This window comes from Ylistrum balloti, unplaced genomic scaffold, assembly GCF_031769215.1.
Source record: "Ylistrum balloti isolate Yb309-2 unplaced genomic scaffold, AGI_CSIRO_Ybal_v1 Utg370474, whole genome shotgun sequence".
NCBI classification, from domain to species: domain Eukaryota; kingdom Metazoa; phylum Mollusca; class Bivalvia; order Pectinida; family Pectinidae; genus Ylistrum; species Ylistrum balloti.
The window spans coordinates 1-25,662 of NW_026782311.1; the positions used below are offsets into that span (position 1 = coordinate 1).

Below are 25,662 nucleotides of genomic sequence, written 5' to 3' on the forward strand. Positions count from 1 at the left end.
CTTGTGCCATCATTAAGTACATACAATGAAGACCAGTTCATGAACATTTACAACACCTGTAACAAACAAAAAAAAATAAACAAATCTTCAAGAACTGAAAACAGATCCTCAAATGGTGGGCGCCAAGATCCCTCTGAGATCTCTTGTTCAAATTGCCCTACATCTGTCATCTGTCCGTGAACAATTTTTGTTATCACTATTTCTTGAGAAGTACAGGATGGATCTCTCTCAGATTTCATATGTAGGTTCTCCTTGATTTTGGGTCAGACCAGAAGCACAATATGGCCAACATGCTTTGAATTTCACTTTGAAAGTTTGTTTTCGCTATGTATTGAGAACTACAGCATAGACTATTCTTTTTGTGTAGTCTGGCTTATTAGTGGCTCTAGTTAAATATCTTAATGGTGACATTTGTGTTAGTTACAGTGTCTGCCTTCACATCATAAGAATATGGCGTTTAATGTTACACAGGAGAGAAATGGGATAAAATCCCAAAGAATACCAGTTCCTCATTGACTATGACATTTGGTTTTAGGAGACATAGTAAGAGATAAACCTGTGGGATTGTCTGGTAGCCCTATGTACACATATAGTAGACCCCATTTGATAGGGCTTGTCTAACATAATCAACTTATGTTATTTACTCACCTTGCTCAAAGGACATAATGACCTTACAGCATAGTGCAGCATCCAGTATCCACTGTCACCTTTTTACTATAAATCACTACTAGTTGTAAATGACTGAGTGGATTTTGACCAAAGATTTTTTCAGAGTGGGAACCGGTTTGGTATGAATAGTGGGTCTGGACCAGTGGAGATTGAGAGGTGTTGCCTAATAGGAAAAATTTAATAAATATCTTAAAATCCCTTGTCTATGGGAATGGCAAGTCTGACCCTGTTAGGAACAAAGGGGAAATGGTTTAACAGTGGAAATGGAGGAAGTACACATGACATTAAAATCCTTTTTTATGCTAAGAGCATCTTCAGCATTTTGCTGTCGCCCCTGGCCCTGAGTATCAGTACTTCGTTTTCATTGGTTCATAAATCGAAAGTTTACTCCTACTCCATCTGCCGGACATTACCGTAATCATTGGATTATCGCCCCTACAAGTTGCTGATGCTAGTCATTAAACGAAACAACCTTATCGACATTTTCTTCATTACTTGTACATCAAGAAAACATTTTGTGTTGTGTATTAATGATAATCAGACATCGAAATTTGTAAATACAATGACAACGACTCACGTTTTTTGGTGGTAAATTTTGCGAGGCGATGCCAATATGGCGGCTGAACTTTCTTTTCCGCGCGATGCATTGTGGGTGTCATATCTTTCTTTTTTTTTTTTCTTTTTCGAAAATTTTCATCCCGTTTAATACTGTTGGAAAACTTTTGTAAAAACTGAAATATGTAGTTGAAAATAAGAATGAAACTAAAATAAGAATGATTTAGAGTAGCATAAAATTTTGACGGAAACAGCCGGGGTGCTCGGTGCTGCCCCGGAAAGAAGACGGCGGCTGAAAGAAGATGGCGGGTAACTTATGTATATGCTGAATTTAATGTCAATACTTATACTGAACTATATATATTTGAAATGAGCCATCGCATGTATTGAATTTAGGCCTGAATCTTCTCAAGTTGCCAACTTTAAAATTTAGAAGAATGAGAGGGGACATGATTGAAGTATTCAAAATACTAAAAGGAATATATGACCCAACAGTTACTTCACATCTACTGCTAGTACTGGAACTAAACAACACCAGCACTACAAGGGGAACTCCTTAAAGTTAGCCAAAAAGCAGTGCACTAAAGATATAAGGAAATACAGTTTTTCATACAGAATAGTGGACACAAGGAATAGCCTACCTGAACAAGTTATCACCGCCGCTACAATCAACCAGTTCAAAAACAGACTAGATAAATATTGGGAACGTCACCCACTTAGATTTGACTGCACAGCTAACTATGGACCCTACAGAGACACCGGAATGACAACAAACTCACAAAATGACATCTCTGAGCTGCCTATAGAGGACCAATAGGTCCTGCGGGCAGAATCTACATAAGGTAACATAAGGTAAGGTAGGCTCGACGGCGACGCGCAAGCTGGGCACTGCTGCCATGGCACTTTTTTTCAAAATAGTTTCAAGACTTTTCCTTTGAAGCAGTATGCATTTGAAAAATGTTATGTAAGTATCTAGCACATTTTTGTTGCTTCCGTAAAGTATTTCAGTATTTTGAAATGGATTTATTTTTGAATGATCGTTTCATAATGGTCTCATTGCAGTCACTTCTGTCAGTGACCCAAAAGATCGGAAATTAAACAGAAAAAAAAACTTATCCGTAATAATGTACTGTACTACTTACGCTACCGTGAATAGATCTAGGAATCTATCTGTGTCATATATCGATTTTACTTTAAAATATCGGTCACTGTCCGTGCTATTGTAGATCTAGCTCTTTCAAATTTTTGATCAGAGATAATTTATAAGTACCCCAAGGCCAGGGTATGAAATCGTACGGGAACTCTACAGCTATGCCAATTGTAAGGTTTACATGTGAAGTTAATATATATAGTTTTAGCTTAAATTCAGTTTTTGTCTTTCTGACATGATGTCTCATTGATTCTGTTGAAGAATGATGCATGTGAACGATTGCAATATAAAGATTGGGAATAATGAAGACGTCAAGTAACATCTGAATCCCGGAAAGTGTTTTAATAAAGATTAGGATAAACCTAGCAAAGTGTTAGATCCCAGTGTGAATGTGTAAAGCGTAATTGGTACAATTCTTATTATGCCTGAACTTTTTATATATGTACTGTATTTGTTCATCTCAGAAATTTCAGTATTATGTCAACTGCATCCACTTTCAGTTCAACACTTTTGATTCATCAATTTTACACAGCCCTAGACTCAATATTTGTCATTAATTGTCGACTGTTTTTTAGCGTTTTAGAGTTTTGTTTCCATGGTGAATGAAATGGGATAAATAGTCTAACCAATACCCCTCGAGAGCTTATTAAGACATTGCAGTATTATCATTTTGGGCCTTATTAAAAGTCAAATTGAAACTTTAAGAAACTCAAGTGACCGTAAGTATAACAATAAGATGTCAATAATCAATGAAATTGATTAATTGAGAGGACATTTTCTTAGTACAGTTAACCAGGCTTTGTAGTGGTTTGTTCAGAACTGTAGTTCTGGTTAAGTAACCATTAATTATGTCCTTTCAGCTACAATGACATACATTTTTTAAATACCTCTACTGTAGCTAAATGTGGCATTTGTAATAGACATAGCCAAAGTTAATTTTGTGATAGAAGTAGCCAAAGTTAATTTTAGGATCAGTTAGGACAGCTACTGTTTGTAACAGGCATGGGTTCAATTACATGATGATGTAATTAATTAAATTTAAATTATGTTATGAAAATGGCATTGCCATTACAGGTATTTTCAAAATAATTAGATTACCATTACATGACAGTCCAATGTAATTAATTAAATTACACATTACTTTTCAAGTCAAAATGAGTTTTAAAATACAAATGTCAAAATAAATTATCATACTGCACAGATTTTAACTTTATGATTCAATCTCTGTATGACCATGTTCGAGATATTATTATTTTGCTAGCTGTCCATCGCTTAATAATTTGACAGTCCTGAACGTCAAAATAAGTAATTACAGTATATTTAATATAGACTCCTATTGGGAAGTTCAAGACTATAAGCTTATACAGAAGTGTATATTTCTTGCACATAATCATAGCAATAATGAAATATAGTTATTTATTTCCCTTACTCTTTCAGCAGGTGGATGTCCCTGAAGAAATGAAATCTGGAATGGTAGAAGGTATCTCTATTGATTCTTCTAACTTGGAATTGGCCATTATGACCAACAATGGATTTGAGGACCTTATGGTGGAGAAAAACGTCCTTCTTTCCGGCCTCCAATTAGATGTTGAAGATGATTATTCACTTGAGGAGATGCTAACAACCATGTTGCCTTTTAAGATCATAGTACTCTCTAAAGGCGGCAGTATATTTACCATCACAAAAGAAGAATCAACAAATCATGGAAACTAAAAAAATGTGGAAAAGATCATTGCATACTGCATTTGTAGTAAATTTGTATACAATCTTCAATTTACTTGAGTAGAAAGATTCACTAGTTATACCAAGTTTGTGTAGAAAGGATCACTGTATACAGAGTTTGTAGTGTACATAGAAAGGTTTACTTATTTATTTTTTTTCTGAAGTTTAGTGTATACAATATATATAAAAAAAACTTTTTGTAGAAAAGATCACCGCATACTGAGTTTGTCGTTTACAAATGTGTAGAAAAGATCGCTGTATATCGAGTTTATAGTTTACAATTGTCTAGAAAAATCACTGTATACTGAACATATTACGACTTCTGTTTAAAACCTTCCCTTAAACTTAGGCATGTATTTTTTTTTATTCATCTTAAAAGTCTACCTACAACAATTTTGTGTATGCAATCTTGTACTAGGATATTGACATGACAAGATTACATTGCTGATCAAAGCATGGAAAGAATACTGTATCTAAAAACTGAATAAAACAAGATATAAGCATCTTTATCATGTTTTTATTATTATCATTATTTTTCAATGATGTCTGTCCACATGGAATTTGTAAGCACTCTTGTGCATTCTTATACCACCAAAAGGTGGGTAAACTGGAATCAGGTTGTCTATCCGTCTGTTTGTCTGTCTGTAGACACATCTTGTCTGGACAACTCCAATGAAACTTTACAGTAATATTCGGGACAATGTGTAGATGTGCATGCACCATTTTCCCTCGAAATATTGATTGCCATGGCAACTGGTCAATATAGACAGGTTTTGCATGTTGGTCAACTTCCAAACCTGTGGACCAATTTCAACAAAACTTTGCAGGAATGTCAGGGTACATGTGCACATGCTGCTGTGTTTAAGAGGATGTTTCTGTGCAAAAGGTCACCATGGAGAGATAACTAAGGCTGTGGGTGTTGGGGGTATTAGTTATCATTTGGATTACAGTTTCAGTTATCCCTGGGCAATGTGGAGAGGATATAGTAATGATTTTGAGGATTGAATGTAGAGGTCACAGTACTTGCATAAGTACAATATGATTACCTTGTAAACGCATTGAGACTAAAACAGTTAGTATACCTTAATCAAATTTGGAACATGTATCCCTTATGAGAATTCGGTTTCTTAAGAAATTCAGGGTCAGATGTCCGAGATCAAGGTCACAGTCAAAAAACGGATAGTTGCATGGGTGTGTTTCCCTTTGCATTACCCTCATTCTTCTTTCAAATTTCACAACCTAAAAGATATTCACATCTTGCAAATTTCAAGGTTCAAGGTCACTGTAAGGATGTTAAAAAATGATAATACAAGAGGAATAAAATATCTTGCGACAAGTTTTAGAGAACAAAGAATATATAAACATGTCATCAGAATTGTATAACCAGCAAAACAAGTGTGAAATTGAAACAAAGACAATATCTACTTGAAGATTCCCTGAAAAAGTACAAGGAGAATAAGACCAGGTGTTCCAGAAGAATAGGCATCTTCTATTTTAAGTTATGGTGACAAATCATGTTTGTTTTATAAAATTGGCACTCTTATGCAGTCATTTACAAACAATCTGGAAAATGAAGCTGCCCAATATTTGTATGTAGCATGTTATTTACATGATGGTCTAGCTAATGATCTTAAACCAATAAGATACGCAGTCTTTAAAGTGATAATATAGTGTCCAAGATCAACATTCCCTACAATGTATCCAGAGAAATGGACAACTTCCCCATCATCTTGGAGCCTACTTGGGACATTTATTACATAAGTAATACTACTATGCTTGTTATTTCTGATACCTGCTGGTCATTTTTTATGGGCTGCAATGATGTACTGCTTGCATATAGTTTTTTTCAGTATATAGCAAGCTAATAACAAAGAATTTATTGTTTTAATGGTCTTAGCATACCAGTACTTTCAGTACTTTCCTATCATATATACCGTTTATATATACCACATGTTTAATCATGGGTTCGTGGATTTGTTTATCTAACTTTTGTTATAATTATATGATGTCAACTCTCTACAGGGTACTCTGTGTATTTATTGACATTCAGAAAACGCGCAAATCGACAAAGCATATTTCTTCGTCATCGGAAACTTGATACATTCAACATCCCATATCTCATCGCACTCAACCCCAAAAGCTGTTCTCGCAGTCCACTGCTCGCAGTCAACATCCCAGATCTCACTCAACCCCAAAAGCTGTTCTCGCAGTCAACATCCCAGATCTCATCGCACTCAACCCCAAAAGCTGTTCTCGCAGTCCATTGCTCAGAGTCAACATCCCAAATCTCATCGCACTCAACCCCAAAAGCTGTTCTCGCAGTCCATTGCTCAGAGTCAACATCCCAGATCTCACCATACTCAACCCCAAAAGCTGTTCTCGCAGTCCACTGCTCGCAGTCAACATCCCAGATCTCATCGCACTCAACCCCAAAAGCTGTTCTCGCAGTCCATTGCTCAGAGTCAACATCCCAGATCTCATCGCACTCAACCCCAAAAGCTGTTCTCGCAGTCCATTGCTCAGGGTCAACATCCCAGATCTCCCCGCACTCAACCCCAAAAGCTGTTCTCGCAGTCAACATCCCAGATCTCACTCAACCACAAAAGCTGTTCTCGCAGTCCATTGCTCACAGTCAACATCCAAGATTTCACCGCACTCAACCACAAAAGCTGTTCTCGTAGTCCATTGCTCATAGTCAACATCCAAGATTTCACCGCACTCAACCACAAAAACTGTTCTCGCAGTCCACTGCTCACAGTCAACATCCCAGATCTCACTGCACTTAACTCAGCAGCATATATATATATATAAATATACATGTCAATAACGTTAACCCTCGGTGGTGTTATATGGATCTTAAGTGTTATAGTGACTACTAAGGAAAATGATAGGATGTGTGCTTTTTTATATTGTCACTAAGTTGCACTTTAATTGTAATTGTATTTTGTACATATATCTATGAGTGAATGATAACATTTCTTTAACCTGTGTGTTGATAACTTACAGATGATCTCATTCCACTATCTGTGACATTCCTTGTGTGTAGCACGTCACTGGTATCTTTCCGCTGCGAAGCATCTGTCGACGTCATCAGGTGGTATCCAGCCATCTTCAGATGTTTCAACCCTAAACCACAACATCCTCCGGCTGGTGGGTCAGCAGTAGTGGCCAAACCACTGCTCGTCTATGTTAGCTTCCACGCCGGCTCATCTCGTTGTAAGCTTTCTCTCCGGGAGGTTCCATCTGGTCCATGCACCTGTTTACTTAGTTCAACAGATAACTGCTTCCAACTCGGCTCATCTACTCTCCATAACTCTTTTTGAACCATCCGTCATCGCTCCTGTGTGTTTGCCCTTTCCCACTACTGAAAGTGTGACCAGCCACCACCTTGCCCTCCTACACATGTATTCCCAATAATATCCCTCAACTCCGGCATACTCTCCGCTTCCTCTACAGCAGCAGTCGCAGACCACTTCCCGTTCTTGTCTGAATCCCTGTCTCACTGATCTTTGGAGTCCCGTAGTGTCATCACCAGCCTGCTCATGGACACTTTGAACTCCTCACCGACTCCCGGAAGTGGCAGTTGTAGCTCTGTAGATTGTCCATACAGACCGATATATGTGAGCTTGGCGGAACTCCTAGTCATTTTCTAAGGTACTTGTTCACCACCCTCTCTCAAGTCTCCACTGTCGTCATTGGGATCTCATACAGCAACAGCAACCATGTCAGTCTCGGAAGCATGTCATGCTGATACATCCAAGCCTTATACTTTCCCGGAAGTCCTGACTTGTTTATCCTCTCCATCCATTGGTGTACCTGGACCGTGGTGTTCTGGTTCTGACTATCTCCCAGTGTGTCGTCGAAGCATTTCCCTAGGCATTTGATGGGATTGCCAATGATTGAAGGCATCACCTCTCCTTGGACCTTCAGACATGTTTTGACAATCTTGAATTTTACACAATGTACTTTATGCATTGTAGAACTTCGGTCTTATTCAGATTTGTACACAATATATACTAATGTAAATCAAACAAGCATTGTACACCTAATGTATACTATTCACTAAATGCATATGTTCCTGCGGACTTCACTTTCATATAATGTACTTTAGATTACTTTGAACTGACAATAAGATATCTTATATGCTTAATCGGGTGTCTTATTCAGTAAATTACATATCTTTAAAACAAACAAGCTATAAATAATGACCAAATTAGATAATCTATTTTTTTTATTTTTGCTCCTTGAATAACAGAAAATTTTGCCTAGCCATATGCAAAGCTGAGAAACAGACAGGTATGTGGTGTCGAAGCTGTGTGCTGTTTGTGACATGCGACATGCCTGTTGTTTAGTGTAGTACCAACTACCTAATACAAGAATAACACTGGCAGTTAATGAGGCGATACGCCTAAAAAACAAACAAGTTTTCAGAATGAAATTATTATAGTCAATGTTTGATGAAAATTATAACATCTGACTATTTTTTTTCTTTCAATATTATAAACTTTAAATCGATAAAAGAGCAATGCGACCTATCGGCCATCATTCATGTTCTCTTTGGAGCCACTCTGTTTGCCCTGTCCATGCCACTCTCATGTAAGATGTCCGGTACAAAAAAAATGAGATATGTATTTGCCTGTACACATTATTTTTAATGGCCAATTACAAATCTCGTTACAAGCAAAAACCACTTCCGTTGCGACGCGTCAGATCACATGCTCCTTGGACCAGGACATCCTGCACTATTTTGACATTTTTGACTATAGAGCTTGTTGCAAGCATGAATATATGTGTTCTGCATATTATTCTACTTCTGTGGGTAGCATTAATCTCAGCGGTTGACAGGGCAACTGCAGGATGTAGCTTTCCGCAGCACACATCAGAGAATCGGAAAATCGAAGCCAAAATACAACCCTTGCTAGGGAAAAGGTTATTATTTGCTTAATTACATGAATACTGTTACCAGTTGGGCATAAGCATAATTAACATGATTATTATCTTATCTACGTATCCACTCTGTCATAAATGCGTTTACTTAACGTGTGCAGCATGTCACAATCATGACTAACTTACGTACATGTATCTACGTGTACAGAATGTTATGTGTATTGTAATGTATTTTACAACGCTGGCGCTCCAGTCCTAGAATCAAACGTTCTGACATCTGTACCTCACCTTTTGTTGTACATAATTTTTCCAAAGTAAATGATTATTGTTAGTATCCCATATTCTACTATGACGTTAAGGGTTCTGACAAACAGTAATTTAGTTTATAGGTCACCTGAGACGAGACAGTCTCATTGTGACCTATTGTAACCCCCTTTTGTGCGGTGTCAAACTTTTCACATTTTTCACTTCATCTGGAAAACTCCTAAACCGATTTCAATGAAATTTTAGGAAAAAATCTTCAATGGCTTTAGGAGCACCACAATTGTAAATTTCATGACCCCAGAGTCTCGCATTTCCTCCTGGGGAGGGTGTAAAGTTAACTAAGTTTATATAGGAAAATCACATTTTTGAACATCATTTGTGTATTTTCGATTGGAAATAGTTCAAACCTGGATAGAATTATTAGTTCAGATGACAGGTTAGTGAGATGCACATATTGACCCTAGCTGACCCCAAAGGGACTGTTTGGCAGGGCCAAAAATGGATCAAATTGATGGAAATTTAAAAAATCTTCTTCTCAAATCCCAGGTATGGAAGAGTCAAGTACTCTTCATGGATTGGAAAGCCTTCAGATGCTTTACTAAAATTGTAAATTTCATGACTCCAGGGTTTCGCATTTCCTCCTGGGTAAATTTTTACAATATTTTATACAGGAAAATTATATTTGTTAAGGTAAGAATAATAATTACATTGCTGCCTCTAACTTTTTTTGTATATATAGACTTTTCCATTTCAAATTGGCAGCAGATATTTGTACCTGAAAACCCCAGCGAAAAAACACTGTCACATAAAACAAACACAAAAAAGAACCAAGTTTTTACGAATTTTGCAGAGTTAATTTTTTTAATATTGAACACATTTTTATTATTCTTTCATGATTTTGTAAAGAATCAAATTGAATTTGAAATATGATATAAAAACATAATTAGATACCAAGCTTCAGTTAAATTAGGAAATTGTATTAACCACAGACTTGAATCTAAGTATGTAATTTTACTTCACTTTTGTACAATGACATTTCAGAGGTAAACTGTCACAATATGTTGCAGTCAAGAGAAGCATCTCTTGAAGTCAATGATGTTAGAAAATATGTCATTCTTTATGGGCGGCGGTTTCGGGATAATATACCATAATCATTTACCTACTTAGCAAAGTATCTACTTTATGTATTTAAGTGTCATTTTTCACACTTAATTATGATTTTTTTATTAAGTGTAAATGTAAACCAATATGGGTTGTTGCAGGTAACCTCTGTCTTGGTTTTATCAAAATTAATTGTCCCAGTCTTCTGTTGCTCTGCGCATGCTCGGTCATCCTGATGTTATTAAGTATTGGTAGAAAGTAAATGGTGATTTCTACTTATATTGATTTCTACTTAAGTGCTTTAACACATAATTTTCACTGAAGTAAATTGGTTTCCTAATAATTTTAAAACACAATATTCATTTAAGAAACATATTGAAACGTCAAGAGACATTCACATTAATAATAATTCAAAAACATAACTTTTATTTATTTTTCATTAATTGCAAATCCTAATTTTGTTTAAGATATCTGAAATTTATAAGTCTGTGCAAGCAGTAAGATAACAATATTCAATGTTACTACAAGAATGTGTTTATCATCAAAGAGCTTACTCAACTTTGAATATGATTAAACTGAGAAAATGAAAAAAAGACAACCGCAAGAAGACGATATAAACCTCATTGGCCAACAAATCAGACAGTTTTCAACAACTGATCTAAGGGTTGATAAGGAAGGGAAGCACCTTGATATCTTGTGTACTGTAGTGCAAGTATAAAATTGTTCTTTAACACTTATGTGAAAATATTTCACTAAGTAAAAATGCATTTAATGATGAAAAACAGTTCTGTGATTTCACTGAAATCTTACCTGGTTTTTGTATTTTATCCTGAAAAGGCAACCTGTAATTTCTATGATTGTATCATTGTGCAAAGTTTTGTTCAAGAAGTGGAAAATGGGTAATTTTATCAAATAGTAAAACAAAATTAAAAGAATTGACAACAGGTAAAGCAAACATCAATAAACGTGCCAAAAATATGATGAAGAATGTATGCCCTTTTTTTTAACAGATTCAGAGCAGAAGATGTGAATAAGGAATATGTATACAAGATTGGGATCTGCACAGATGCATTAGATAAAACAGAGTTTCACGATATGGAGAACAACAAAAATATAGGAGTCTACCAGTTCAAATATACAGATGGAAATTTAGATCCTAAAGATGGTCATGTTGTTGGTCGATACAACAATACCTCAATGACCCAAGGAAGTAAGTGTCTTATAAACTTAATCCTTGTTATGTTTTGTGGCTTACCACATGATAAATAGTTTTTCAGTCTGTCATCACATCTCTATCTACTATTTCTGAACCAATATTTTCTCCTTGAAATATTTTGAACATGTTCCATACAGTTTGATTTGTTGGTGCTACATTTTGAGATTCATCTGAATTTTAAGATAACCACCAACAGACATTTTGAATTTGAACAAAGTTTGTTACAAAGCATTTTCCAAAAAAATGTCAGGCAGAAGAAATCCTTGACAAATAATGAACATGTTCAGTATGAGTTATGCATGGGAAATTATAGGCTTTATCAAATATAATTGAAGATAACTCAATCTAAGGTATAAAATTAGGTAATACTCAATTCTTGACTTTGCTTTTAGATCATCTGACCTATTATAGCCATTGTGCTTTGTCTGTCATCGTCCGTTGTGGACCATCCACTATGCGTAAACTTTTGTCATTTTTAAAATTTTTTCTCAAGTTCCACCATTGGGATTGAACTCAAAACTTGCATGAAATGATCCTGAGATGGTCTGGACTAAGTGTTGTTATTTTTTGGTGATGTCTGAAATCCAAGATGGCCACCATCTTGAAAAACATATTTTAAACTTCTTCTCCAGTTACACTGGTGCCATTGAGCTAAAAATTGTTGGGAATAATAAGGAAAGGCAGCCTAAGTGTTGTCATTTTTCGACTTTGTCAAACCACGGCCACAAGGGAGGCCATTTTGTAACATGACTGCGCAATCATGGTATTCCTGTGCAACACTTTTTCAAACTTCTCAAGTTTCACTTGTGGGAATGAGCTCTAACTTTACTGTCAAAAAATAGGTAACACTTGTTACAGTTACCTTCCCCTTACCAAAACTACCATCTGCATCATTGAAAAAAACAGCTTCTTAGTAAAAGTAGAAAGTAGAAAAAGTAACCCTTCTCCCCTGCTGAAAGTTTTGTAGTCAGATGACTGTTAAGGCCCGTGGGCCTCTTTTTGAGAAAACCAGACATTATTGAATCCTGTCCATTTACTATCTATATTACTATATGTTATCTACCTTATGACACTTCATGGAATGAAGCTCTGCCCTTTCTTCATTTCAGTAGTGCATTCTTCCTTTCTAAATACCATAACACAAATAATGAAGAAGAATGCAAAAATATGACAAAATGTTTTTGTTTTTAAAGTAAGTGTAGGAAATGATAGCATAATTTAATTTTGTGAAACTGTATATAATCAGTTTCAAAATTAACAACAAGATAATTCATTACTTCCAGAGTATTTTAAAAGTGTTGCTGCTTTCTGCTGAGTTGGTTCAATTAAATATTGGTACACATTTATTTACAAAAATGTTACAAATGTTTGTGAATTTACTGTTGAATGTAACTAAAGCTTTATCTCCACAGTCACTTTGCCAAATAACTGAATCTTTGGTATTGATTGTAGTGAATACATATGATCAATAGATTGATCTTATTACTGCATTTGAAGATACAAAATTTCACACTCTGTCTGACATCTTTCTGTCAAAAACGAAATAAATATTACCCTTAAGTAATTACAGGTTATCTTAATTCTTCTGATTTCTTTCATTTTCCAGCCGGATGGATTCTTCTTGAGTACAGAGATGGAGAAAAGTATCATACTCATTGCACCCAAGAGACGCGTCGAGCCAGAATCATGATAATTTGTGATGAAGATGTCGATGTTGGGGTAAATATGAAAAAAATTTAAGAGGCCATGTTTTAAGAAACATGGTGTTTCTTGTTTCCTAGTTCACAGACCTTCACCTTTTACAGAATGCAAAGTGATTTATACAGACGTAGGGCCATTGTCATCTGCCCACTGTCTGCCGTGTGTAAACTTTTGACGTCTTAAACTTCTTCTGAAGTTCCACCACTGGTATTGAGCTCAAACTTTCATGAAATGATCCTGAGATGGTCCTGACGACATGTTGATATTTTTCGGGTATGTCTGAAATTCAAGATGGCTGCCATGTGGAAAAACATATTTGAAACTCCTTCTCCAGTTCCACTGATGCCATTGAGCTAAGAAGTGTTGGGAATGTTAAGAAAAGGTAGCCAACAAAGTGTTGTTATTTTTCAACCTTGTCAAACTTCATCATGGCCACCAGGGAGGCTATTTTGTAACATGATTGTGCAATCATGGTATTCCTGTGCAACACCTATTTCGAACTATTTCTCAAGATTTACCTTTGGGATTGAATTCTAACTTTACTGTCAAAAGCTAGGTAACACTTATTACAGTTACCAACTCACTCCCAAAACTACCATCTGCAGTATAGAAAACAGCTTCTTAGTAAGATTTCATTCAAAGTAGAAAATGTAACCCTTCTCCCTGCTGAATGTTTTTGTAGTCAGATGACCATTAAGGTCCCTGGGCCTCTTGTTTCTTTTTCTGATTTTTGTCAAAAAACAGCATTAATCAATGTTTATTTTATATATAACCATCATATTTTTAACAAAGGTGATTGATTATGTGATCATTTTATGTATTTGTGAATGATGCCAAACTATACTCAAACTCATCAACAGTAAAAGATGATCTACAACATTATATCAGTATGAGGAATGAGTTACACTACATGTTATTGTACAATGTACATATTCAACATGTCTAGTATGCTGCATTATAAACAGGATGTCAATGCAGTAGGGCTCTAAACTGAAGAGAAAAGTACTTAAATTTTGCCAGGGAAACATGAATAATTGGTGATTTTAATGCCATAGCCAAGGCCGTTTTACAGCCCTTATGCAATTTCTTTCACAGACCCGAAAGTAATCTCTCTCACAGACCTCCTAGTAATCTATTTCATAGACCCAAAAGTAAACTCTCTCACAGACCTCCTAGTAATCTCTTTCACAGACCTCCTAGTAATCTCTCCCACAGACCTCCTAGTAATCTCTTTCACAGACCTCCTAATAATCTCTCCCACAGACCTCCTAGTAATCTCTTTCACAGATCTCCTAATAATCTCTCCCACAGACCTCCTAGTAATCTCTTTCACAGATCTCCTAGTAATCTCTCCCACAGACCTCCTAGTAATCTCTCCCACAGACCTCCTAGTAATCTCTTTCACAGACCTCCTAGTAATCTCTCCCAAAGACCTAGTAATCTCTTTCACAGACCTCCTAGTAATCTCTCCCACAGACCTCCTAGTAATCTCTCCCACAGACCTCCTAGTAATCTGTCTCACAGACCTCCTAGTAATCTGTCTCCCAGACCTCCTAGTAATCTCTCTCACAGACCTAGTAATCTCTCCCACAGACCTCCTAGTAATCTCTCCCACAGACCTCCTAGTAATCTCTCCCACAGACCTCCTAGTAATCTCTTTCACAGACCTCCTAGTAATCTCTCCCACAGACCTCCTAGTAATCTGTCTCCCATACCTCCTAGTAATCTCTCTCACAGACCTCCTAGTAATCTGTCTCACAGACCTCCTAGTAATCTGTCTCACAGACCTCCTAGTAATCTGTCTCACAGACCTCCTAGTAATCTCTCCCACAGACCTCCTAGTAATCTCTCCCACAGACCTCCTAGTAATCTGTCTCACAGACCTCAGACCTATAGCAATCTGTCTCCCAGACCTCCTAGTAATCTCTCCCACAGACCTAGTAATCTCTTTCACAGACCTCCTAGTAATCTCTCCCACAGACCTCCTAGTAATCTCTCCCACAGACCTCCTAGTAATCTGTCTCACAGACCTCCTAGCAATCTGTCTCCCAGACCTCCCAGTAATCTCTCTCCCAGACCTCCTAGTAATCTCTCCCAGACCTCCTAGTAATCTCTCCCACAGACCTCCTTGTAATCTCTCCCACAGACCTCCTAGTTATCTCTCCCACAGACCTCCTAGTAATCACTCTCACAGACCTCCTAGTAATTTCTCCCACAGACCTCTTAGTAATCTCTCCCACAGACCTCCTAGTAATCTCTCTCACAGACCTCCTTGTAATCTGTCTCACAGACCTCCTAGTAATCTGTCTCACAGACCTCATAGTAATCTGTCTCACAGACCTCCTAGTAATCTGTCTCACAGACCTCCTAGTAATCTCTCTCACAGACCTCCTAGTAATCTCTTTCACAGACTTCCTAGTAATCTCTCTCACAGACCTCCTAATAATCTCTCCCATAGACCTAGTAATCTGTCTCACAGACCTCCTAGTAATCTCTCCCACAGACCTAGTAATCTCTCCCACAAACCTCCTAGTAATCTGTCTCACAGACCTCCCAATAATCTCTATCACAGACTTCCTAGTTATCTCTCTCACAGACCTCCTAATAATCTCTCCCACAGACCTCCTAGTAATCTCTCCCACAGACCTCCTAGTAATCTCTCCCACAAACCTCCTAGTAATCTGTCTCACAGACCTCCTAATAATCTCTATCACAAACCTCCTAGTAATCTCTCCCACAGACCTCCTAGTAATCTCTCCCACAGTCCTCCTAGTAATCTCTCCCACAGACCTCCTAATAATCTCTATCACAGACTTCCTAGTAATCTCTTTCACAGACCTCCTAGTAATCTCTCCCACAGACCTCCTAGTAATCTCTTTCACAGACCCACAAGGAACATCTTTTACAAGACCTTATATAATGTCTTTAACAGACTTCCTAGTAATTTCTCTCTCAGACCTGAAAATATTCTTTAAGCAAGATGACATCATTACATGGTAACAAGACATCACTAGATGACAAAATGACATCAGTATTTGACATCGATATAAGGTAACAAGACATTGGTACATAGTTACCTGACACTGGTTTATGGTAACATGACATCCGTAGAAAGTATAAAATCAGTACATTACAATATGACATTGGCACATGGTAGCATGCCATCAAGTGCATAACATTGGTACATGGTAATACAACATCAGTCATTTATTTCTATGTGTATCATTTTTTTTGCTTCATGATCACTACTTTATTAATGTTATTTTATACCAGGACGTGTTTAAAGTTTTGCTTTGTATGACCATGTTTTACAAATATAGCATTTGTATTGAGTTCCTTATTGTATCGAATGTAAGATAATTAATCCTGGTAGTTTTGTTTTGATTTCAGTCTGAAAGGATCAATATTTTTGAAGAAAACACCAATAAGACTGGTGAATGCTATTATTTATTTGAAATGGCCTCCAGTGCAGCATGTCGTACCAAGCCTGCAGTGACTTTTGGACTAAGTTTAGGATCCATATTAGTAATCGTGTAAGTAATAGATGCCCTTGGTAGAAGCAGACCCAGGGTTTCAACCTATGCAGTACTTTTATCCATATGTAAGAAACAGGACATATACTGTATCTAACCCTCACTTCATAAATATTTTCATGTTAAATTTTCTGTGTGAATTGTGTATTGGAGAATTGATTTTGTTAAATTAGGTTAAGGTACTTAAATATGATAAAACTCCACTCCCTTCAGTTTGCATTTCTTGAATACCTGCAATTCCTCAAACTGATAAATTGGTCCCCAATTCTTTGATTTCCCAACCATGCATTGAACAGGTGTCAACTTTCTCTACAAATCACTACTAGTTTTTGGCAGTTGAAACAAACTTTGTATAAATCATGGGTCCCCAGGAGCCCAAGGGGCAAGGGCCCAAAAGGGCATTTTTTGAAGTTTTGTAAAAAATCCTATTCTCTTGTAGAAATGATGGGATTGTATGCAAAATTGAAATTATGGGCTAGTAAAACTGAAAATTCAGGATATGAAATATGTGTTGGGATGAGCATACATAGATATAAGTTTGAATTATCATATTTATTTCACAACTAAGATATTTTGATGTTTTCTTTCTCAGGTTTGTGAGTGTAGTTTTTCTCTACCTGTTGCTTGGAATTGCTTACCAAAGATTTGTGTTAGGAGCCAAGGGCATGGAACAGCTTCCAAACTACTCCTTCTGGCAGGACTTTGGTAATCTGCAATCCGTGAGTACCATGTGTATTATTGAAACTGTTAATGAGCTAGAAGGAAAATCATGTGACTTATTAACAGGAGAGTACTTTTTGTACAAGACTTAAAGATTAGTGCTGAACTGGTGTTTGTGATTGATCATAAAGATTAGTGCTGAACTGGTGTTTGTGATAGATCGTAAAGATTAGTGCTGAACTGGTGTTTGTGATTGATCTTAAAGAACAGTGCTGAACTGGTGTTTGTGATTGATCTTAAAGATTAGTGCTGAACTGGTGTTTGTGATTGATCTTAAAGAACAGTGCTGAACTGGTGTTTGTGATTGATCATAAAGATTAGTGCTGAACTGGTGTTTGTAAAGATGATTGATCTTAAAGAACAGTGCTGAACTGGTGTTTGTGATTTAAAGATTAGTGCTGAACTGGTGTTTGTGATTGATCTTAAAGATTAGTGCTGAACTGGTGTTTGTGATTAATCTTAAAGATTAGATCTTAAAGATTAGTGCTGAACTGGTGTTTGTGATTGATCTTAAAGAGTGCTGAACTGGTGTTTGTGATTAAAGATTATCTGAACTGGTGTTTGTAAAGATTAGTGCTGAACTGGTGTTTGTGATTGATCTTAAAGATTAGTGCTGAACTGGTGTTTGTGATAGATCGTAAAGATTAGTGCTGAACTGGTGTTTGTGATTAATCTTAAAGATTAGTGCTGAACTGGTGTTTGTGATTGATCTTAAAGAACAGTGCTGAACTGGTGTTTGTGATTGATCTTAAAGATTAGTGCTGAACTGGTGTTTGTGATTGATCTTAAAGATTAGTGCTGAACTGGTGTTTGTGATTGATCTTAAAGAACAGTGCTGAACTGGTGTTTGTGATTGATCTTAAAGATTAGTGCTGAACTGGTGTTTGTGATTGATCTTAAAGATTAGTGCTGAACTGGTGTTTGTGATTGATCGAGATTGATTATTTTTTATTGTCTTACAGGATGGTTGTAACCTTGTATGTCGGTCTGGAGGGTCACCCCAAAAACCTACTTTTAAAGGTTTAGGAGATGACCAGTTACAAGAAGAAGATGACCGAGATGACCATTTGCTGCCTATGTAGGTTGACCATTGAGACATGATAACATTGATGTGAGCAAGTCATGACCACAAACCACCTGTGTGGATATTGTCATGGTGGTGAAAGCATTTTTCTGTGTGTACAGTATCACTGGTGACTTCTGGTGAATCAGATATGTAGAAAGATTCAGGGTTTTCCATAAGAGGCGGTCGCCGGCCAATTTGACAGCCTACTTTGATCATTTGGCCGCCTACACCAGTCCAGTTCCGTAATAATGTTCCGTACACGACTACACGTACATGGAAGGCCAGCCTCCTACTTTCACTACACAGCCTACTACTAACAAAATTATGGAAAACCCTGAAGATTCCTTACAGTATCACAGAGAAGGCTTTTCTGCCACAGTGAGACTGAAGTGAGGTGGAATGATATATTCAACAACTTCAACCCAAGTGAAAAATTAAAACTTCATCTGAACAATAACTTCAATCTTATTTCAAAATTCAATTTATCAATTGATATCAACTCCAGAACTTAAATTTAAAGAACATTTACAAAGCCCTTGTAATAAAATATATAGAGCTTTAACTTCAATCCAATTAAAAAAAACACACACATTTACTTAAACTCTTATTTCAACCCAAGTTGAAAATTGAATCTCTTCTTGAACCATGAATACAAGTTTTCAGTGAAAACTTTTTACAAAACAATTTTACCCTAAAAATTTTTCTGAATAATGGTTTCAACATAGTTAAAACTCTCTTCCTGAACATTAACATCAATTCAAGTGAAAACTTCAAACTTTTCCTTTGATATTCTTATCTTGTATTACAGCTTGTTACTCATGTTGTATGGGCTCATGTTTGATTTGATTTACAATGTGGATTTTTGTATGAGGTAATTGTTTAAACACATCTTTTGGTGCTAGGATGATGCTCTGGTACACATTAACTCTCAAATATTAATCTACATGAAATATTCATTTAGATCAAAGTTTTTGTGTAACCCTGCCAAGTAATGTTTAACTCTACCTAGTACTTGTGTAACCCTGCCAAGTAATGTTTAACTCTACCTAGTACTTGTGTAACCCTGCCAAGTAATGTTTAACTCTACATAGTACTTGTGTAACCCTGCCAAGTAATGTTTAACTCTACATAGTACTTGTGTAACCCTGCCAAGTAATGTTTAACTCTACCTAGTACTTGTGTAACCCTGCCAAGTAATGTTTAACTCTACATAGTACTTGTGTAACCCTGCCAAGTAATGTTTAACTCTACATAGTACTTGTGTAACCCTACCTATTACATGTGTAACTCTACCTAGTACTTGTGTAACTCTACCTAGTACATGTGTAACTCTACCTAGTACTTGTGTATCTCTGCCTAGTACTTGTGGAACTCTACCTAGTACTTGTGTAAGTCTACATAGTACTTGTGTAAATCTACTTATTACATGTGTAACTCTACCTAGTACATGTGTAACTCTACCTAGTACTTGTGTAACTCTACCTAGTACATGTGTAACTCTGCCTAGTACTTGTGTAACTCTGCCTAGTACTTGTGTAACTCTGCCTAGTACATGTGTAACTCTACCTAGTACTTGTGTAACTCTACCTAGTACTTGTGTAACTCTGCCTAGTACTTGTGCAACTCTACCTAGTACTTGTGTAACTCTGCCTAGTACTTGTGTAACTCTGCCTAGTACATGTGTAACTCTACCTAGTACTTGTGTAACTCTACCTAGTACTTGTGTAACTCTGCCTAGTACTTGTGTAACTCTGCCTAGTACATGTGTAACTCTACCTAGTACTTGTGTAACTCTACCTAGTACTTGTGTAACTCTGCCTAGTACTTGTGCAACTCTACCTAGTACTTGTGTAACTCTGCCTAGTACATGTGTAACTCTACCTAGTACTTGTGTAACTCTACCTAGTACTTGTGTAACTCTATTTGATTATGGTTTGAATCTTAGTCAGTCGCCTAGGTTGTCACAAAAACAACGGCGACAGGTTGCCTTTAAGCTGACCTCATTCTTATTCACCTTCACAATACATATATAAACAGATATACATTAAGTAAGAAGTATTTTGGTATCTGTGTGGCATTCATCAAAACTTAAAAAGTTGTAAGAACATCAGAATAATTCAAGTGTATATCTTTCACTTGAAAAGTCATTTAATAGTGATTGTGTAGTTGAAATAAATGATAATGTAACGTGTGTCACGGCTGTTTCAGCCATAAGGGATGTCATTGTATTCAATCATTCTGGTGTGAAATATGGCTGACTGATTGTATAATTGTTTACTGGTATACACGGACTGATTGTATGCTGGTATACACTGACAGATTGTATTGTACGCTGGTATACACTGATTGTACGCTGTTATACACGGACAGATTGTACGCTGGTATACACTGACAGATTGTACGCTGGTATACACGGACTGATTGTACGCTGGTATACACGGACAGATTGTACGCTGGTATACACGGACAGATTGTACGCTGGTATACACGGACAGATTGTACGCTGGTATACACAGATTGTACGCTGGTATACACGGACAGATTGTACGCTGGTATACACGGACAGATTGTACGCTGATATACACTGACTGATTGTACCCTGGTATACACAGATTGTACGCTGGTATACACTGACAGATTGTACTCTGGTATACACGGACTGATTGTACCCTGGTATACACGGACTGATTGTACGCTGGTATACACAGATTGTACGCTGGTATACACCGACAGATTGTACGCTGGTATACACGGACAGATTGTACGCTGGTATACACTGACAGATTGTGCGCTGGTATACACAGACGGATTGTACGCTGGTATACACTGACAGATTGTATGGTGGTATACACTGAGATTGTATGGTGGTATACACTGACTGATTGTTTACTGGTATACACGGACTGATTGTACGCTGGTATACACCGACAGATTGTGCGCTGGTATACACAGACAGATTGTGCGCTGGTATACACTGACAGATTGTGCGCTGGTATACACAGACAGATTGTACGCTGGTATACACAGACAGATTGTACGCTGGTATACACTGACAGATTGTGTGCTGGTATACACTGACAGATTGTACGCTGGTATACACAGACAGATTGTATGCTGGTATACACTGAGATTGTACGCTGGTATACACAGACAGATTGTATGCTGGTATACACTGAAATTGTACGCTGGTATACACTAAGATTGTACGCTGGTATACACTGACAGATTGTGCGCTGGTATACACAGACAGATTGTGCGCTGGTATACACTGACAGATTGTACGCTGGTATACACAGACAGATTGTACGCTGGTATACACTGAGATTGTACGCTGGTATACACAGACAGAATGTACACTGGTATACACTGACTGATTGTACCCTGGTATACACTGAGATTGTACGCTGGTATACACAGATTGTACGCTGGTATACACTGACAGATTGTACGCTGGTATACACAGACAGATTGTACGCTGTTATACACCGAGATTGTACGCTGGTATACACGGACAGATTGTACGCTGGTATACACAGACAGATTGTACGCTGGTATACACTGACAGATTGTACGCTGGTATACACGGACAGATTGTGCGCTGGTATACACGGACAGATTGTACGCTGGTATACACAGACAGATTGTACGCTGGTATACACTGACAGATTGTACGCTGGTATACACTGAGATTGTACGCTGGTATACACTGACAGATTGTACGCTGGTATACACAGACAGATTGTACGCTGGTATACACGAGATTGTACGCTGGTATACACAGACAGATTGTACGCTGGTATACACAGACAGATTGTACGCTGTTATACACTGAGATTGTACGCTGGTATACACTGACAGATTGTATGCTGGTATACACTGAGATTGTACGCTGGTATACACTGACAGATTGTACGCTGGTATACACAGACAGATTGTACGCTGGTATACACAGACAGATTGTACGCTGGTATACACTGAGATTGTACGCTGGTATACACTGACAGATTGTGTGCTGGTATACACTGACAGATTGTACGCTGGTATACACTGACAGATTGTACGCTGTACACAGATTGTACGCTGGTATACACAGACAGATTGTACGCTGGTATACACAGACAGATTGTATGCTGGTATACACTGAGATTGTACGCTGCACTGAGATTGTACGCTGGTATACACAGACAGATTGTACGCTGGTATACACGAGATTGTACGCTGGTATACACAGACAGATTGTACGCTGGTATACACAGACAGATTGTACGCTGGTATACACTGACAGATTGTACGCTGGTATACACAGACAGATTGTATGCTGGTATACACTGAGATTGTACGCTGGTATACACTGAGATTGTACGCTGGTATACACTGACAGATTGTACGCTGGTATACACGAGATTGTACGCTGGTATACACAGACAGATTGTACGCTGGTATACACAGACAGATTGTATGCTGGTATACACTGAGATTGTACGCTGGTATACACTGAGATTGTACGCTGGTATACACAGACAGATTGTACGCTGGTATACACTGAGATTGTACGCTGGTATACACAGACAGATTGTACGCTGGTATACACTGAGATTGTACGCTGGTATACACTGACAGATTGTATGCTGGTATACACAGACAGATTGTATGCTGGTATACACTGAGATTGTACGCTGGTATACACAGACAGATTGTACGCTGGTATACACAGACAGATTGTACGCTGGTATACACTGAGATTGTACGCTGGTATACACAGACAGATTGTACGCTGGTATACACAGACAGATTGTATGCTGGTATACACTGAGATTGTACGCTGGTATACACAGACAGATTGTATGCTGGTATACACTGACAGATTGTACGCTGGTATACACTGAGATTGTACGCTGGTATACACAGACAGATTGTACGCTGGTATACACTGAGATTGTACGCTGGTATACACAGACAGATTGTACGCTTGTATACACAGATTGTATGCTGGTATACACGGACTGATTTTACGCTGGTATACACTGACAGATTGTACGCTGGTATACACAGACAGATTGTACGCTGTTATACACTGAGATTGTACGCTGGTATACACTGACAGATTGTGTGCTGGTATACACTGACAGATTGTACGCTGGTATACACTGAGATTGTACGCTGGTATACACAGACAGATTGTACGCTGGTATACGCTGGTATACACTGAGATTGTACGCTGGTATACACAGACAGATTGTACGCTTGTATACACAGATTGTATGCTGGTATACACGGGACTGATTGTACGCTGGTATACACAGATTGTACGCTGGTATACACTGACAGATTGTATGCTGGTATACACAGATTGTACGCTGGTATACACGGACTGATTGTACGCTGGTATACACTGACAGATTGTACGCTTGTATACACAGATTGTATGCTGGTATACACGGGACTGATTGTACGCTGGTATACACAGATTGTACGCTGGTATACACTGACAGATTGTATGCTGGTATACACAGATTGTACGCTGGTATACACTGACAGATTGTACGCTGGTATACACCGACAGATTGAATGTCAACAAAAATCAGTCCTCCTCTTACTGGTGTATGTAGTTTTATTATCAAAACAGTTGTGTTGAATTATGTTTCATAAATTTTTTTTTTTTTATATTAAAAACAATTTAGAGATATTTGCATCTATTCAGAATCATATGTCTTTCAGTCTCCTCCACTGAAGTTGAACTTTGTGGTTGATTACCACACAAAGACATCAACTGTATATCAATGGTGATCTGTGAACCTTATGTAAACTAAGCTGACATTACCACAAAAACTTCAGCATTCTCACAGCACAAAAACATTTTCTTTGAACATATATGGTGATTTCAACCATTTTACCATTTTACTGTAAACATGCTTAATTTTAAATTTCAGCTCATAAACATTTTTTTGGCACATTGACCTTAATTGTTCTGTAACAAAGACCCAAAAACTGGAATTGTAATCGAGTGCAATCATATTGGAGAGCTCTAATTTCAGTCTGAAAAATTCTGAAATAAGATTACTGTAAGATATGTATGTTGACAGATTTGACAATAAGCCTGGTGATAACTCACCCATGTGGCTCAGTAAAATTATAAAGCATTGCTTTTCATCAGTAATAAGCCCTTCCAAGGTTTTAAAGATGTTAAGACCTCTTGGAATGATAAACTTATTTAAGGTTATACTCGTTCATATCTAGTGATAAGGGATTTTTTTTGTTACATTTTTTGTATTTTTATTTTGTACTTTGTCAACCAATATTCACATAACTCACCGTTATAAACATTCCCATTGATCTATACATGGACAGGTTTGGTGGGATCATGTTTTAGAGTGACAGGGGCTTTACTTGGCAGTATAGATATCATGGATACAGTTCATGGTTCATGTTGAATGTGATTGTATATTTGTGTCTAAATGCAGGAGATTCTGTATAATTGGAGAGTATATGTTCAAATTGTATATTGTCAAATCATATTTCACTACTTGAATTTAAATGACATTTTCAGGTCAGAGCTGGAGATTTTGAAACTTTTTTTTACAGATTATCGAGTGACATTTTAATGGTTCATAAGATGATTTGTGGAAAAATCTATGTTGAATTTCTTTTCTTTTCAATGTTCTTTGTTTCCTGACATAGATCAGTCTATTAATGAGGAGAGCATTGTCTAATTTACAGATTGAAAGTTTGATAAACAATGGACCAAGATGTCATGTGTTTCCTGGATTAAAGCACGTTTTAGAATAGTAGCAATACTTGGAAACATTTTGTTATATATGAAATTTTATACATTGATGTTCAATAACAAATACTCCTATTTTAATTTACATCTATACCTTAAAATGTATTTATTAATTGCTTTAGTAGTCTAAGGAAATTATCATTTTGTTCATTTGTGTTATCGAAACTAAATGTGGGTATATATGAGCACAGACTATTTGTATGAACAAGTTTGACAAATGCTTTGTTAATGTGTGATAAGTAATTACTTATGTAATTATCACTGTATGAAAATTAATTACTTTGTATGCTATTGTGG

At 37.1% G+C, this 25,662-nt stretch overlaps 2 protein-coding genes across 2 annotated transcripts; one reads left to right on the forward strand and one right to left on the reverse strand.

Moving 5' to 3' along the window:
* The first annotated feature begins 8,876 nt into the window (after nt 1-8,876).
* On the forward strand, nt 8,877-19,097 carry LOC132555342 (cation-dependent mannose-6-phosphate receptor-like). The gene is made up of 6 exons (XM_060219692.1): nt 8,877-9,025; nt 11,359-11,558; nt 13,171-13,283; nt 16,656-16,798; nt 17,391-17,517; nt 18,481-19,097. The coding sequence occupies exons 1-6, from the start codon at nt 8,877-8,879 to the stop codon at nt 18,598-18,600; spliced, it is 852 nt and encodes a 283-aa protein (XP_060075675.1). The 3' UTR covers nt 18,601-19,097.
* Nucleotides 19,098-22,338: 3,241 nt separating this feature from the next.
* On the reverse strand, nt 22,339-22,833 carry LOC132555343 (uncharacterized; the record flags this gene model as incomplete). Its single annotated transcript, XM_060219694.1, has 2 exons — nt 22,339-22,425; nt 22,789-22,833. Coding segments are annotated over 2 exons (132 nt in total), but the record flags the coding sequence as incomplete, so codon positions are not given.
* Nucleotides 22,834-25,662: the final 2,829 nt, after the last annotated feature.